Source organism: Myotis brandtii, unplaced genomic scaffold (genome assembly GCF_000412655.1).
Source record: "Myotis brandtii unplaced genomic scaffold, ASM41265v1 scaffold1719, whole genome shotgun sequence".
Lineage (NCBI taxonomy): Eukaryota > Metazoa > Chordata > Mammalia > Chiroptera > Vespertilionidae > Myotis > Myotis brandtii.
The window spans coordinates 492,653-505,341 of record NW_005356337.1 but is presented as its reverse complement, the minus strand read 5'-3'; the positions used below and the strand labels follow the sequence as shown (position 1 = coordinate 505,341).

The following is a 12,689-nucleotide window of genomic DNA, read 5'->3' as shown; positions in this document are numbered from 1 at the left end:
TGTTGACTAATGAGTTTGCCGACTACTGGCCTAGACCCAACTATGCTGAGAAAACAGACCAGGAGGCAAATCAGGGACTGCAGCAGAGCCCAAGGGACCAGCAGCCCCTCTCTTCGCCCCCCCCCCCCCCCCCCACTGTCTCCTCTTGGAGATGCTGCCTAGGGAAGGAGGAGGAGGTGGTGAGCAACCTTTGAGCTCTAAGAAGCAGCCTCCATGGGGCCTGAACCTTGAATGTGACTGAATATCGATGTGAAAGAGACATTTGAAATGAAAGAGACTATTTCAAAGCCAAAGAAACTGGTTTAATCCGAAAGTGACGGCATTCCCTTTCACTAGCAAATGTAAATGCCTCTCCTGTCAGCAGAAATCAGGGCTCCTAAGAAAGAGTAATAAACACCGAAGAAGCCACATTTTCTTAAAGTAGCCGAGGTGCACGTAGGATGGGGCCCTCTCACGGGAATGTTGATTCCGCTGCATTCATGGAGCGCCGCCTCACTAGGCACATGTCCGACGTTTCACGTGGTTCTTATGTACGCGCATCCAGTGGTGTGATGGCCGCACAGGACACTAGAGAGACCCAGGGACTCGCTCCCCGACATGCACTTTAATGGTTGAAGCAGGTAACAGACAACTGCGGGCTGTGTTAGAATACAGATTACCACTCGGTACTCACTACAACTACAAAGCCAGCTTGGTAAGGAAAGACAATTAGACTCCCCCCAATAGCTTGATGTTTACGTGTTCGAGGGTCATCATATAAATTTAAATTGTGGAGTTTGACATACAAAAAAATATGCTTGGTGTACATGTCCTGAAGTTATTGCTAACCCCCAAGAGAGAGAGAGAGAGAGAGAGAGAGAGAGCTGCAAACACAGCGGCAGGCAGGTCTGCGCTGCAGCCTCCCTCCCCATTCTCCGCATGGCACGCTGTAACATAAGCATCTGAAGCCGGGGCTTTAGTTTTGGGCTCGGCAGTTTGCTCCACATCTGCCCAAAGTCATGACCGTCGCCCCGTGTAACTGCGTGTGCGTGCTGCTCAGCCCGCGGGGGGCTTAGGCCTTGGGATACAGCGTGACCGTGTCGTAGCCCTCGGGGGGCCTCGTGCGGGCTCGGGCGTGGGTTTCGCAGTACAGCTCGCCCTCCACGAAGAAGTAGCCCTTCTGCTTGAGGTTGAGGTTGCAGTCGGCACACACGAAGCACTCGGGGTGCCGGTACTTGTCCCGCGCCTTCACCACAGCCCCGCTGGGGAAGAGAAGGAGGGGAGTCAGAACCGCAGAGGCGAACCCTGGCTCCCAGGTGACCGGTACTGGGGAGGCAGGTGTGTCTGAGCCGCATCAGACACCAGCGCCCCCAGCGGTACGCAGGGCCCAGCGGCGGCTCGGATGTAAGTGTCAGGGGGATGCACGGGCGGCCAGGACACCCCATCATGCGTCTCCCTCTGAGATGACTGCTTTTCAGATTTGCAAACAAGTCGTTGCCATAACAATTATAGGTTGTTCCTCTATCATCCCTCCCCGCTGTGTCCCTGAAAGAGGGAGGCGTGATTCTGCAGAGGATTCTGACCTTGGCTGAGGTGGTTGCCTACACCAGTGGTCGGCAAACTCATCAGTCAACAGAGCCAAATATCAACAGTACCACGACTGAAATTTCTTTTGAGAGCCAAATTTTTTAAACTTAAACTATATAGGTAGGTACATTGTTATTAACTTAATTAGGGTACTCCTAAGGCTTAGGAAGAGCCACACTTAAGGGGCCAAAGAGCCGCATGTGGCTCGCGAGCCGCAGTTTGCCGACCACTGGACACAACTGAAAGTCCCTGTCAGGGCCCCACGGCCACTTCTCCCACCCGGTTGAAAAATAGAGTCCCAGCTTCCATGTCAAGGGCCTTTATGCTTGAACGCCCACACTTGCTAGTTCACATCTTCACGTGAACCAGGTCATCTCCATCTCTCCATGCAAATGCCCCACGGTCACTTCTCCCATGCATTAGCCACAGGGAGGCGCCACGTGTCACGGCTGTCCGTGGCGTGGCCCAGCCTCTGCTCTGTGCAGCACAGAAAAGACGGACCACAGGGCGGAGGTGGCGCTCACACAGCAGGGGGCCTTGCCTCTACTGTCAAGCAGTTTGCTGCCATTTAGGAGCAGTAATTGCTTTTGCTAACTGCCCTGCTTAGGTCCTCTCTCTCCTGAGTTTCCTGTCTTGCCTGCTTCCCCCGCCCCCTTTTAAAAAAAATACATTTTTATTGATTTCAGAGAGGAAGGGAGGGAGAGAGAGAGAGAGAGAGAGAGAGAGAGAGAAACATCAACGATGAGAAAGAATCATTGGTTGGCTGCCTCCTACACACCCCACACTGGGGATGGAGCCCGCAACCCGGGCATGTGCCCCGACCGGGAATTGAACCGTGACCTTCTGGTTCATAGGTTGATGCCCAACCACTGAACCACACAGACCAGGCTCCTCCCAACCCCTCTGCTCTGACCAGGCTCATCTCCCACCGCCTTGCCTCCTGGGATGGCCCCTGGACACTCAGACACATGGTGCCTCCGTGTGGCTACTGCAGCAGAACAGCCCGGATGGGAGAAGTGACCTCGGGGCATTTGGTGGAGAGATGGAGATGACCTGGTTCACGTGAAGATGTGAACTAGCAAGTGTGGGCGTTCAAGCACAAAGGCCCTTGACATGGAAGCTGGGACTCTATTTATCAAAATCATGTCTGAATATTTGTGCCACTTTGAGAAACGGGGGAAAGAGAATGTGTTGTAAAGAACAACCCGGTGGCCGCCGTGTGTGTTTCCCTGGGTTTATACAGAAAAGGAAAACCTCAAAGTTGGTACCTTAACAAAGGGGGGGGGAGGGGGCTCTTTGGAGGGAAGTTTGGATTCTTGGAAATGATTTTTTAAATATACTCTGGGCAATTTTTCTTTTCATGAGAATCATCTGAAATGATAAGTCAAGATTTGCTGACTCACATTATGCGCCCATGTGAGGGTACATCTAAGGAATTCTGGTCAAATGAGATCCGTGTGGTGGACGCTGTATTTCAAGTCAATGGACAGAAACAGGGAGCTGCCACCGAGGTTGACAGGGACCCTGGGTTAACAGTGAAACTCACACAATGCCACTCCCGCACTTGTCACAGAGCGGCATCCTCTGCGCGCTGCCCCCGCCGCCGTGGACTTTCGTAACCGGAGCTCTCACACTCCGCGTGCCGGAGGGACGGTCATCTGAAAAGCAAAGTGTCGCCTTTTATGGCAAAGGCACAGCTGGCTGCAGTGTGTACTTGGCTTCTATTTTAAGGCGTGCACTTTATCCGAGGGAATTCCTAAGTTGCCCGCAGCCTCCTGTCCGAAGGAGCTCAAGCATGCCTTGCCCCGAACGGGCCTTGCAGAACAGTCAGTGGGCAGTTTTTGTTGTGGTAGGAAGCTGTTACAAAATGCTCAGAGGAGCAGAGATTTTGCATTTTTTTTTCATTGTTGTAAAATACACGTAATATAAAATTGCCCATCTTAATGTTGTTAGGTGTACTTCAGTGGCATTAAGTGCATTCACAACATTATAACATTGTTGCCTATATCCATTTTTAGAATTTTTTTTTATCATCTCAAACAGAAACTCTTTACCCATTAAGCAATATTGCCTCCCAGACCATGGTAACCTCTGTTGTACTTTCTGTCTCCATGACTTGTCTGTTCTAGGTACCTTATACTCACATACGTACAATTGTACAATATTTGTCCTTTTGTGGTGAGCTTACTTCACTTAGGGCCGTGGTCGGCAAACCACGGCTTGCGAGCCACATGCGGCTCTTTGGCCCCTTGAGTGTGGCTCTTCCACAAAATACCACGTGCGGGCGCGCACGTACAGTGCGATTGAAACTTCATGGCCCATGTGCAGGAGTCGGTTTTCGGCCTGGGCGAGTCTATTTTGAAGAAGTGGCGTTAGAAGAAGTGGGGGTACGTTCGCCAAGGTCGACCCCTCAGATTGAGGACTTTTTTTTTATTTTATTGATTTTTTACAGAGAGGAAGGGAGAGGAATAGAGAGTTAGAAACATCGATGAGAGAGAAACATCTATCAGCTGCCTCCTACACACCCCCTACTGGGGTTGTGCCCGCAACCAAGGTACATGCCCTTGACCAGAATTGAACCTGGGACCTTTCAGTCTGCAGGCTGATGCTCTATCCACTGAGCCAAACCAGTCAGGGCGAGGACGTTTTTAACAAAGGCCAGCTTAGGAGTACCCTAATTAAGTTAATAACAATGTACCTACCTATATAGTTTAAGTTTAAAAAATTTGGCTCTCAAAAGAAATTTCAATCGTTGTGCTGTTGATATTTGGCTCTGTTGACTAATCAGTTTGCCGACCACTGACTTAGGGTGTTTTAAAGGTTCATCCATGTTGCGGCATGCCAGAATTTCATTCCTTTTTAAGGCTGAATAATATCCCATCGTATGCATATACCACATTTTATTTATTCTTCATCAATAGACATTTGCTGTACCAGTATCTGTTTGAGTCCCTGCCTTAACTCTCTTGAGTGTATACTTAGGAGTGGGATTGCTGGGTCATGAGGTGACGCTATGTTTAATTTTTTCACGCACTGGCGGGACCATCGGCCAAGCACAAGGGTCCTCATGTCTCCACATCCTCACGATACTTGTTATTGTCCCTTTATTTTTGAGAACAGCCATCCTAAGGGGGCATTATGCATTTTTGTGCGACTTGGAAAGGACAGTACCTACCTTTTGGAGGTGGGAAAATATTGGTAAGGGTGTGAGCCCTGAAGACAGCGGGAGTCGGCTGCGGACCCAGCTCTGCTTCTCACTGGCTGTGTGACTTTGAACAAACACACCCTCTCTGTGCCCCGTTTCTCATCCGTTAAACAGGGAAAGCAATAGCTCCTCCCTCGCAGTCACCGTGAGGGTGAAATGATCATGTGGGCAAAGTGCTTAGCACAGAAGTGGGAACACACTACGGGCTCGTCACATTGTTATTTTTAGGTTTGGATGATGACACTCTGGAGTATGGGAGGCTGAGAAATTTTGCAGCGTCGTCCACTTAAAACTCTGTTTAAAATGTGGCAGCTCAGCCAGCCCTTGAGCACTGTGGATGGAATTGGCGTTGGGTGCCTTTTCACCAAGTGACACGTCCTGGGAGCGCCTCTCCTAATCCAGGCACTACCCGCATCCTCTGGGCCAAGACTCATTTGATTTCCGAATAAAATCCATATTTAGACTTCCACTCCCCGTCTGTTTGCTGTCCTCCCCTCCCCCTAGCCTGCCAACAGGCTCTGCCAGTACCTTCAGTAGGCGTCCCAGCCACTCACCGTCGTTAACTAACTCCTGGAGCACCCGGAAGGAGCCCGACTGGCGGGGCGGGGTAGGCTCATCCTGATTGTTGTGGAGCATCCGGTACACGTCCGACTGGGGGGGCACCGAGGCTGTGGGTTCACTGAAACGACACGGCAGGCGAGGCGGCGTCAGGGGCGTGTGAGCAGCAGGCGGGCGCCAAGCCACAAGACACCAGTCACAGTCATCGCTACCCCTGCAGTAGCTCCTGAGCGGAGATTCAGTATTTTCAGGTTCATCTTTGTTACAGTTCCCAAATAGCGTTTATTCACGTGGCCGCCTTAAACATGTCATTGGTTAACCTCAGGCTCACACCGGCCCGTCTCCATTTGGCCAAATACCATGGAGGGCCACTAAGAGGTGATTGTTAGGAAATGGTAATTTAAAAACAGACTTGTGTCTGATGAGTAGATAATTATAAGTAGGAACAAAATAAACGTTTTCTCAGAAAAGTAGAGACAACATACACATGATGGGAAGTGCAGGAGTGAGCCCAGTTTGATTATTCTCAGTCATAAAATTGTCCTTAAATTCAGATGCATTTCTGATGCGAAATCAAAAGTATCTGGTTTAATTTTGATTTTAGGATTAATTTGCTTTGTTAACTCCTGAAAACAACGAAGGTATAATTTTGTTTGCAAATTGAAGGAATTCATACTGCCAGTGGTTGAAAGCACCTAATGTAACTTTCACATAGATGTGAGTTATATTGATTACACTATGTTTCCTAAATAGCCACATTAAAATTCATCCCCGTTTCTCATCCGTTAAACAGGGAAAGCAATAGCTCCTCCCTCGCAGTCACCGTGAGGGTGAAATGATCATGTGGGCAAAGTGCTTAGCACAGAAGTGGGAACACACTACGGGCTCGTCACATTGTTATTTTTAGGTTTGGATGATGACACTCTGGAGTATGGGAGGCTGAGAAATTTTGCAGCGTCGTCCACTTAAAACTCTGTTTAAAATGTGGCAGCTCAGCCAGCCCTTGAGCACTGTGGATGGAATTGGCGTTGGGTGCCTTTTCACCAAGTGACACGTCCTGGGAGCGCCTCTCCTAATCCAGGCACTACCCGCATCCTCTGGGCCAAGACTCATTTGATTTCCGAATAAAATCCATATTTAGACTTCCACTCCCCGTCTGTTTGCTGTCCTCCCCTCCCCCTAGCCTGCCAACAGGCTCTGCCAGTACCTTCAGTAGGCGTCCCAGCCACTCACCGTCGTTAACTAACTCCTGGAGCACCCGGAAGGAGCCCGACTGGCGGGGCGGGGTAGGCTCATCCTGATTGTTGTGGAGCATCCGGTACACGTCCGACTGGGGGGGCACCGAGGCTGTGGGTTCACTGAAACGACACGGCAGGCGAGGCGGCGTCAGGGGCGTGCGAGCAGCAGGCGGGCGCCAAGCCACAAGACACCAGTCACAGTCATCGCTACCCCTGCAGTAGCTCCTGAGCGGAGATTCAGTATTTTCAGGTTCATCTCTGTTACAGTTCCCAAATAGCGTTTATTCACCTATTGTGGCCGCCTTAAACATGTCATTGGTTAACCTCAGGCTCACACCGGCCCGTCTCCATTTGGCCAAATACCATGGAGGGTCACGAAGAGGTGATTGTTAGGAAATGGTAATTTAAAAACAGACTTGTGTCTGATGAGTAGATAATTATAAGTAGGAACAAAATAAACGTTTTCTCAGAAAAGTAGAGACAACATACACATGATGGGAAGTGCAGGAGTGAGCCCAGTTTGATTATTCTCAGTCATAAAATTGTCCTTAAATTCAGATGCATTTCTGATGCGAAATCAAAAGTATCTGGTTTAATTTTGATTTTAGGATTAATTTGCTTTGTTAACTCCTGAAAACAACGAAGGTATAATTTTGTTTGCAAATTGAAGGAATTCATACTGCCAGTGGTTGAAAGCACCTAATGTAACTTTCACATAGATGTGAGTTATATTGATTACACTATGTTTCCTAAATAGCCACATTAAAATTCATTTACAACAACCCTGGGAGCTTTATTTTAATAAACTTCTTACGAACATATTCATGATGAACAATAAAAAATGCCACAATAAAACTACATCAGGCACTAAATGCTTTATTAGCTTATGTCATTAATGACATTGCCTAGAAAAGGTAATTACTATCTACACATAATTTTATTACCTATATCATTTGTGAAAACAATTATATCTGAATTTCCTTGCAAATTGGCTTTGAGATACATTATGCTATTATTCATCCCAAGAAATAGCTTTGGCATATTGTTACATAGCACTCTTAAGAATTATACTATTTTAACTTATAAAAGTGGTTCTGTAACATTAAAAAATAAAAATAATAAGATTTTCCTTATAATAAATTTTTAATTGAAAAAAATTGATGGCAAAAGTACTTTAAACAAATGTTTTTAATAAAGAAAAAATTAATCAAAATAGAGACAATTGGAAGTCAAATATCTACATTAACAGCTTAAGATATTCACTTATAAACCCTTATTCATGGCAGAAATTTTAAATGGAAAGTTATGACCTCTCCACATGATGCAATTGGAAGGGAGAAGTATCATCTCTTTTAAAACTCCTCCGGATCTCTCATCCCTTCCCAATTTTTGACCCTCCAACGAGAAACATAGACTATGCTAGATTGTTAATCACCTTTGAAAGGTGTTGTACCATAATTTGTAAAGTACACTGTAGCTTTTCAAAACACATATACATTTGGCCCTTCCATGATTTTAGCTTATTACGATCGGTCGCATAAAACTCTACTTAATTCTTCAAATCACTGTTATCATTAGAGCTAGGTACTTGCAATAAATCCTTAGTATTTCTTCCTTAAAGCTTTTCACATAGCTTTCTTTCCATTAAGACAGTGTTAAAAGACACCCGGAAAGCTGACATTGCCCATGTGTTTAGTTAGTATGCCCATGGTTCAGAAAGACTCATATTACCTCATGGAGGGTGCTTCCCCTAGCGCTGTGGAAACCTGACCCTGCAGTGTTTCCATAATATTGTCATCTGAGTACAACTGCATAGGAGTGTTAAACTGAGCATGTACAATCTTCACACCCGGAAGTTCCATTTCCAAAGGAATGTTAGGGGCCATCTTAGCAGCAACTTTCAAGTCACCTGGGCAAATGGTACTAACAGTGCTGATGGAAGAGGGGGTGCTACGTCCGCTGCTACCGTCAATACCAGACGGAGTACTGCATCCACTGTGTTAATGACCACGTTACACAGAGGGGACACAGGACCAGAAAAACCAGACAGGAGAACACAGAGAACAAGGACAGAGAGGTTAACAGGAATTGAAGACAAAAAGTGAGAAGTGAATTAAATCAAATTAAAACAAAGTGTTGATTTCTGGCTACGATTTATTTTAACTGGAAAGGACAGTTAAAAATTCATGGTTGAAAAAAAGTTGCACAAAATTAAAAGGTACAGGTGATAGCGCATTTTTTTGGCTCTGTTCAACCAGGTGATACGCAAGTTGAAGGTCACACATAAACAAGTTGTATATATAAACTGGAAAAGATGCGACCATACTCACTTTTTAAACATAGGCCAGATCATTTTAAACTTGACAATATCACAGACAAATGGTGCAGAGAAATTACATTGGCTGGGCACCCTTTTACATTTCTGTGGTACAATATTTAAAATTACAAATAGTAACTGAATATGCCACACGAAGGTCCAATTAAATATTTAGGCTAGACATTTCGAAATAAGTACGTTTCAGAAATGCAGTTGAGTTTAATTGAATCACAGAAACATGTAGGTTATGTGATAAAAATTATGTTTTAAGGCTATGTTGTAAACATTTTATTTGGACTATTTTAACTTTTTCTATTTCACTCTTTAATTTTGTGAGGAATATGCTTTTAAAAACTGTTCAGTGATTGAATACAGGCTCTAGAACAGCCAACAAATGCTTGTCACCTTGAAATTAATGATTAGAGAGCAAATAAGGTGATCTTGGACTCTTCAGAGGCTCCCTAGGGCTAAGGTATATTTCTTTTATACATCGCTATTTCATGCAAACTTTTGAAAACACACGTATATTCATGCATACTTATCATTTTCTTTACAGAGAAGAAGGGACTTGTTATTAAAACACCAGAATGGCCAGTCATGCAATTTTCAGGACAGCTGGGGAGAGAGCTCATGTTCTCTATGAAGCTAGATGGGAGGCTGGTCACAACCGACATGCCAAGGACTAAAATGTCAGGTCTCTCCGTGCGTTTTACATGCAACATGAGACATGCATTATATGAAAATGAAACATACTGAGATTTTTTAGAAGCACAGTCATTTAAGACAAAGCCAAAGGAAATATTAGTATTAATGTAACCTCCGTCGTGCCTGCAGGTTAGTGTTGCTGCAAACTCAAGACAGAAAACGATTCATATGGTGTGTTCATCTCAACGTCAGTGTTCTCTTAGGGCTCAAGTATGATCCATCTCTGCATTTACTCTCTAGGGCTACTCATGCTAACCTCAGCCCCACACAGAGAGCACAAACCAAAAGGATTTGGGCATCGATGCTGTTGACTGATTAGTCTGGACAACCCATGCCACTAAATGGATTAAAAGTTGTTGTGTTTTTTTTGTTTTGTTTTGTGTTATCCAATTTAACCACCTACACAGCCCAAATGAGGCAGGCAAATAGGAACTTGCTCCTTCACTCCTTGGCTTGAGAACCTGTATAAACTCAGTCTGTGAGTTGGTTGATCACAAACCAAAATGTCAAGTGCCTTATTCACTGTTTCCATAGGCTCAAGGCTACACTGGCTCCTGAAAGTGACTTCGGCGGGTAAAAGAATAGAAGGGAAATTTCAGTTGTAATGCAGTTTAGTCAGGATCCTACTGATTTGATCTAAGTGAAGCTTATTAAATTGTAACTGGGATTTGAAACACTCCAGTTAAACCTTGGGAGACTTGGGCTTAAAGTAGTGAACCTTTTCAACAAGCATTGTAACTACTCTGATCTTACTGTGGGCCAGGCTTCGTGCTAGTGGATGAAGTAGGATCAATTCAGAATTTACAGATACTCCTCTTTTTTATACTTGTAATTAGTAATCCCTTTCCGTTGTTAGTGTTCTTAATACAGGCATGTTTGTGTATATAACTTTATTTAACAAAGGTTATATTCTATTTCCTAATTTCCTTATCATTCTATTTAGGGCCCCCTGTCTATTGAATAGATAGGAAATAAACTCTAAGCAAACTAGAATTAGTTTTCTTATACATTTTGGGACCATTTAAAAAAAATCTCTTAACCTGATGCTTTAAAAAAATGTTTTTTTCCTGGTGTGGCTCAGTTGGTTGGTTGTTGTCCCATGAACCAAAAGGTGGCCGGTTCAATTTAGGGTGCATGCTTGGGTTTTGGGCTCAGTGGGTATGTAGGAGGCGGCCCATTGATGTCTCGCTCTTATATCAATGTTTTTTTCTCTTTCTCTCTCTCCTTTCCTCTTTCTCTAAAAATCAATAAAAATATCTTTAAAAGAAGTTTTCATGGATTCCAGTCACTGTGAATATCATCATAGGTCAACACCATGACCTATTCCTGTGACTTGGAAAGGTAGGTGCTAATGAGATTTCTTGATGTTGACTTACTGACTTGGCAAGACCACCTATAAAGTTGCTGATCCACCCAGTTACTTCACTCCTGGGTAGATCGAGAGAGAGATAACTGATTTCTCTGGCATATGTACAGGCGTTTTTGGGATATACAGGATTGTATTTTATCATTTGGATCTGTAAAATACTATATATATATATATATATATATATATATTATTAATTTTTTACAGAGAGGAAGGGAGAGAGGGATAGAGAGTTAGAAACATCGATGAGAAACATTGATCAGCTGCCTCCTGCACACCCCCCACTGGGGATGTGCCCGCAACCAAGGTACATGCCCTTGACCGGAATCGAACCTGGGACCCTTTAGTCCACAGGCTGACGCTCTATCCACTGAGCCAAACCGGTTAGGGCCCTTGTATATATTTTTAAATGATAGTTTTGGCTTTAAAAATTTACATGTTTGCATAGGGAAATACTGGCTTTTTAATGTGCTTCAATAATGATGAAATAATGAAAAGAACCATAACTAGTAGTAAAACCTTAGGGCAGCAATTTTCAACCCTTTTCATCTCATGGCACACATAAACTAATTACTAAAATTCTACAGTGCACCAAAATATAGATATTTCTTGTCCAATCTGGAAAAAAAGGTATAATTTTTATTCATTCATACAAGATGGCTATTGTTGTGTTGGCTGTGGTCAGTTTTCTATTTGACAATCTAAAGGAAAAGAGGTCAGTGCCCCTGACTAAATAGTCAGGTGTGGCATATTTTATAAATTCTTTGCGTGTGTCTTGTGGCACATGTGTTGAAAACCATTGCCCTAGAGATTAACGTATCAACAATTTGGCATCACCAACTTACTTCTGATTAAAAAGTTGGTCATTATGGTGTCCTTATAGCTTGGTATGTGGCCACTCAAAATTCCACCTTGATGAAGAATCATTTGGCCAGAACAAGAAATTCAGAAGGTAGAGCAACAGTGAGGGAGCAAGGAAGGAGAGCAGAGGCGTTTTTACAGTTCTTTCTGATTTGTGTACTGGTACTTGTTTTTAAGCAAGTCTCTCATCCCTGTTTCTCCTCTCCCCCCTTCCCAATTCAGGTATATTGAAAGGCACCTTACGATGACACAATTATGAATGGCTTGTTATTATCACCATATTTGAGTTAAAATGAAAATACAGGGCTGGGCAAAAGTAGGTTTACAGTGGTTCACGTGGAAAATAATACAATAATTAATAAATAATAAGAATAAGTTGTGTTTCGTGTGCTCACAACTGTAAACCTACGTTTGCCCCAGCCTGTTTAAAAGGCAATCACGTACCTAAATCTCTCTGACTTGCCCTGAAATTTTATAAAATTAAATGTTATTGGTTTTTAGCAAAGACAAAATAGGTGTTACTCTAATGTATCATTTTATTCAAGCCTCTTGAAGTCTTATAGCTCATGGTAGTGAATTTAAGGTATGCTAACCTCAAAGAACACAGGTGTATTAGGTTAACTGTTTTCTTTAGGAGGATGTATATATATTTATTCAATAGTAAAATAGCATTTTAACATTCAACTGAGTGTTGTTATATATTATCAGGACTGGGGTTGGGAAGCTGTTGAATGTGGTGAAATAGGGAAAAGATGCAGAAGAAAATGGAATGGGAACAAGGGGACAAACAGAAGTGAAGAAGGACTGTGCAGAGTAGACGGTGTGAGGGAGGGATCATAGCTCCTTGCTCTTCTTGCCACTCAGGAAATATCA

The 12,689-nt window shown here is 44.0% G+C and overlaps 1 protein-coding gene across 4 annotated transcripts in view; it reads right to left on the bottom strand.

Moving 5' to 3' along the window:
• Positions 1-280: 280 nt before the first annotated feature.
• Positions 281-12,689, bottom strand: part of PDLIM3 (PDZ and LIM domain 3) — a 32,630-nt gene continuing 20,221 nt past the window's right edge. For 2 of the 4 annotated variants that reach the window (XM_014537106.1, XM_005863120.2), the window contains exons 5-8: positions 8,299-8,562; positions 6,563-6,687; positions 3,113-3,224; positions 281-1,241 (exon numbers count right to left, since the gene is read on the bottom strand). In XM_014537106.1, coding sequence (XP_014392592.1) covers positions 1,052-1,241; positions 3,113-3,224; positions 6,563-6,687; positions 8,299-8,562 — 691 coding nt within the window. In that variant the 3' untranslated portion in view covers positions 281-1,051. The remainder of the gene's footprint in view (positions 1,242-3,112; positions 3,225-6,562; positions 6,688-8,298; positions 8,563-12,689) is intronic. The other 2 variants (XM_005863122.2, XM_014537107.1) reach the window with 1 other exon arrangement.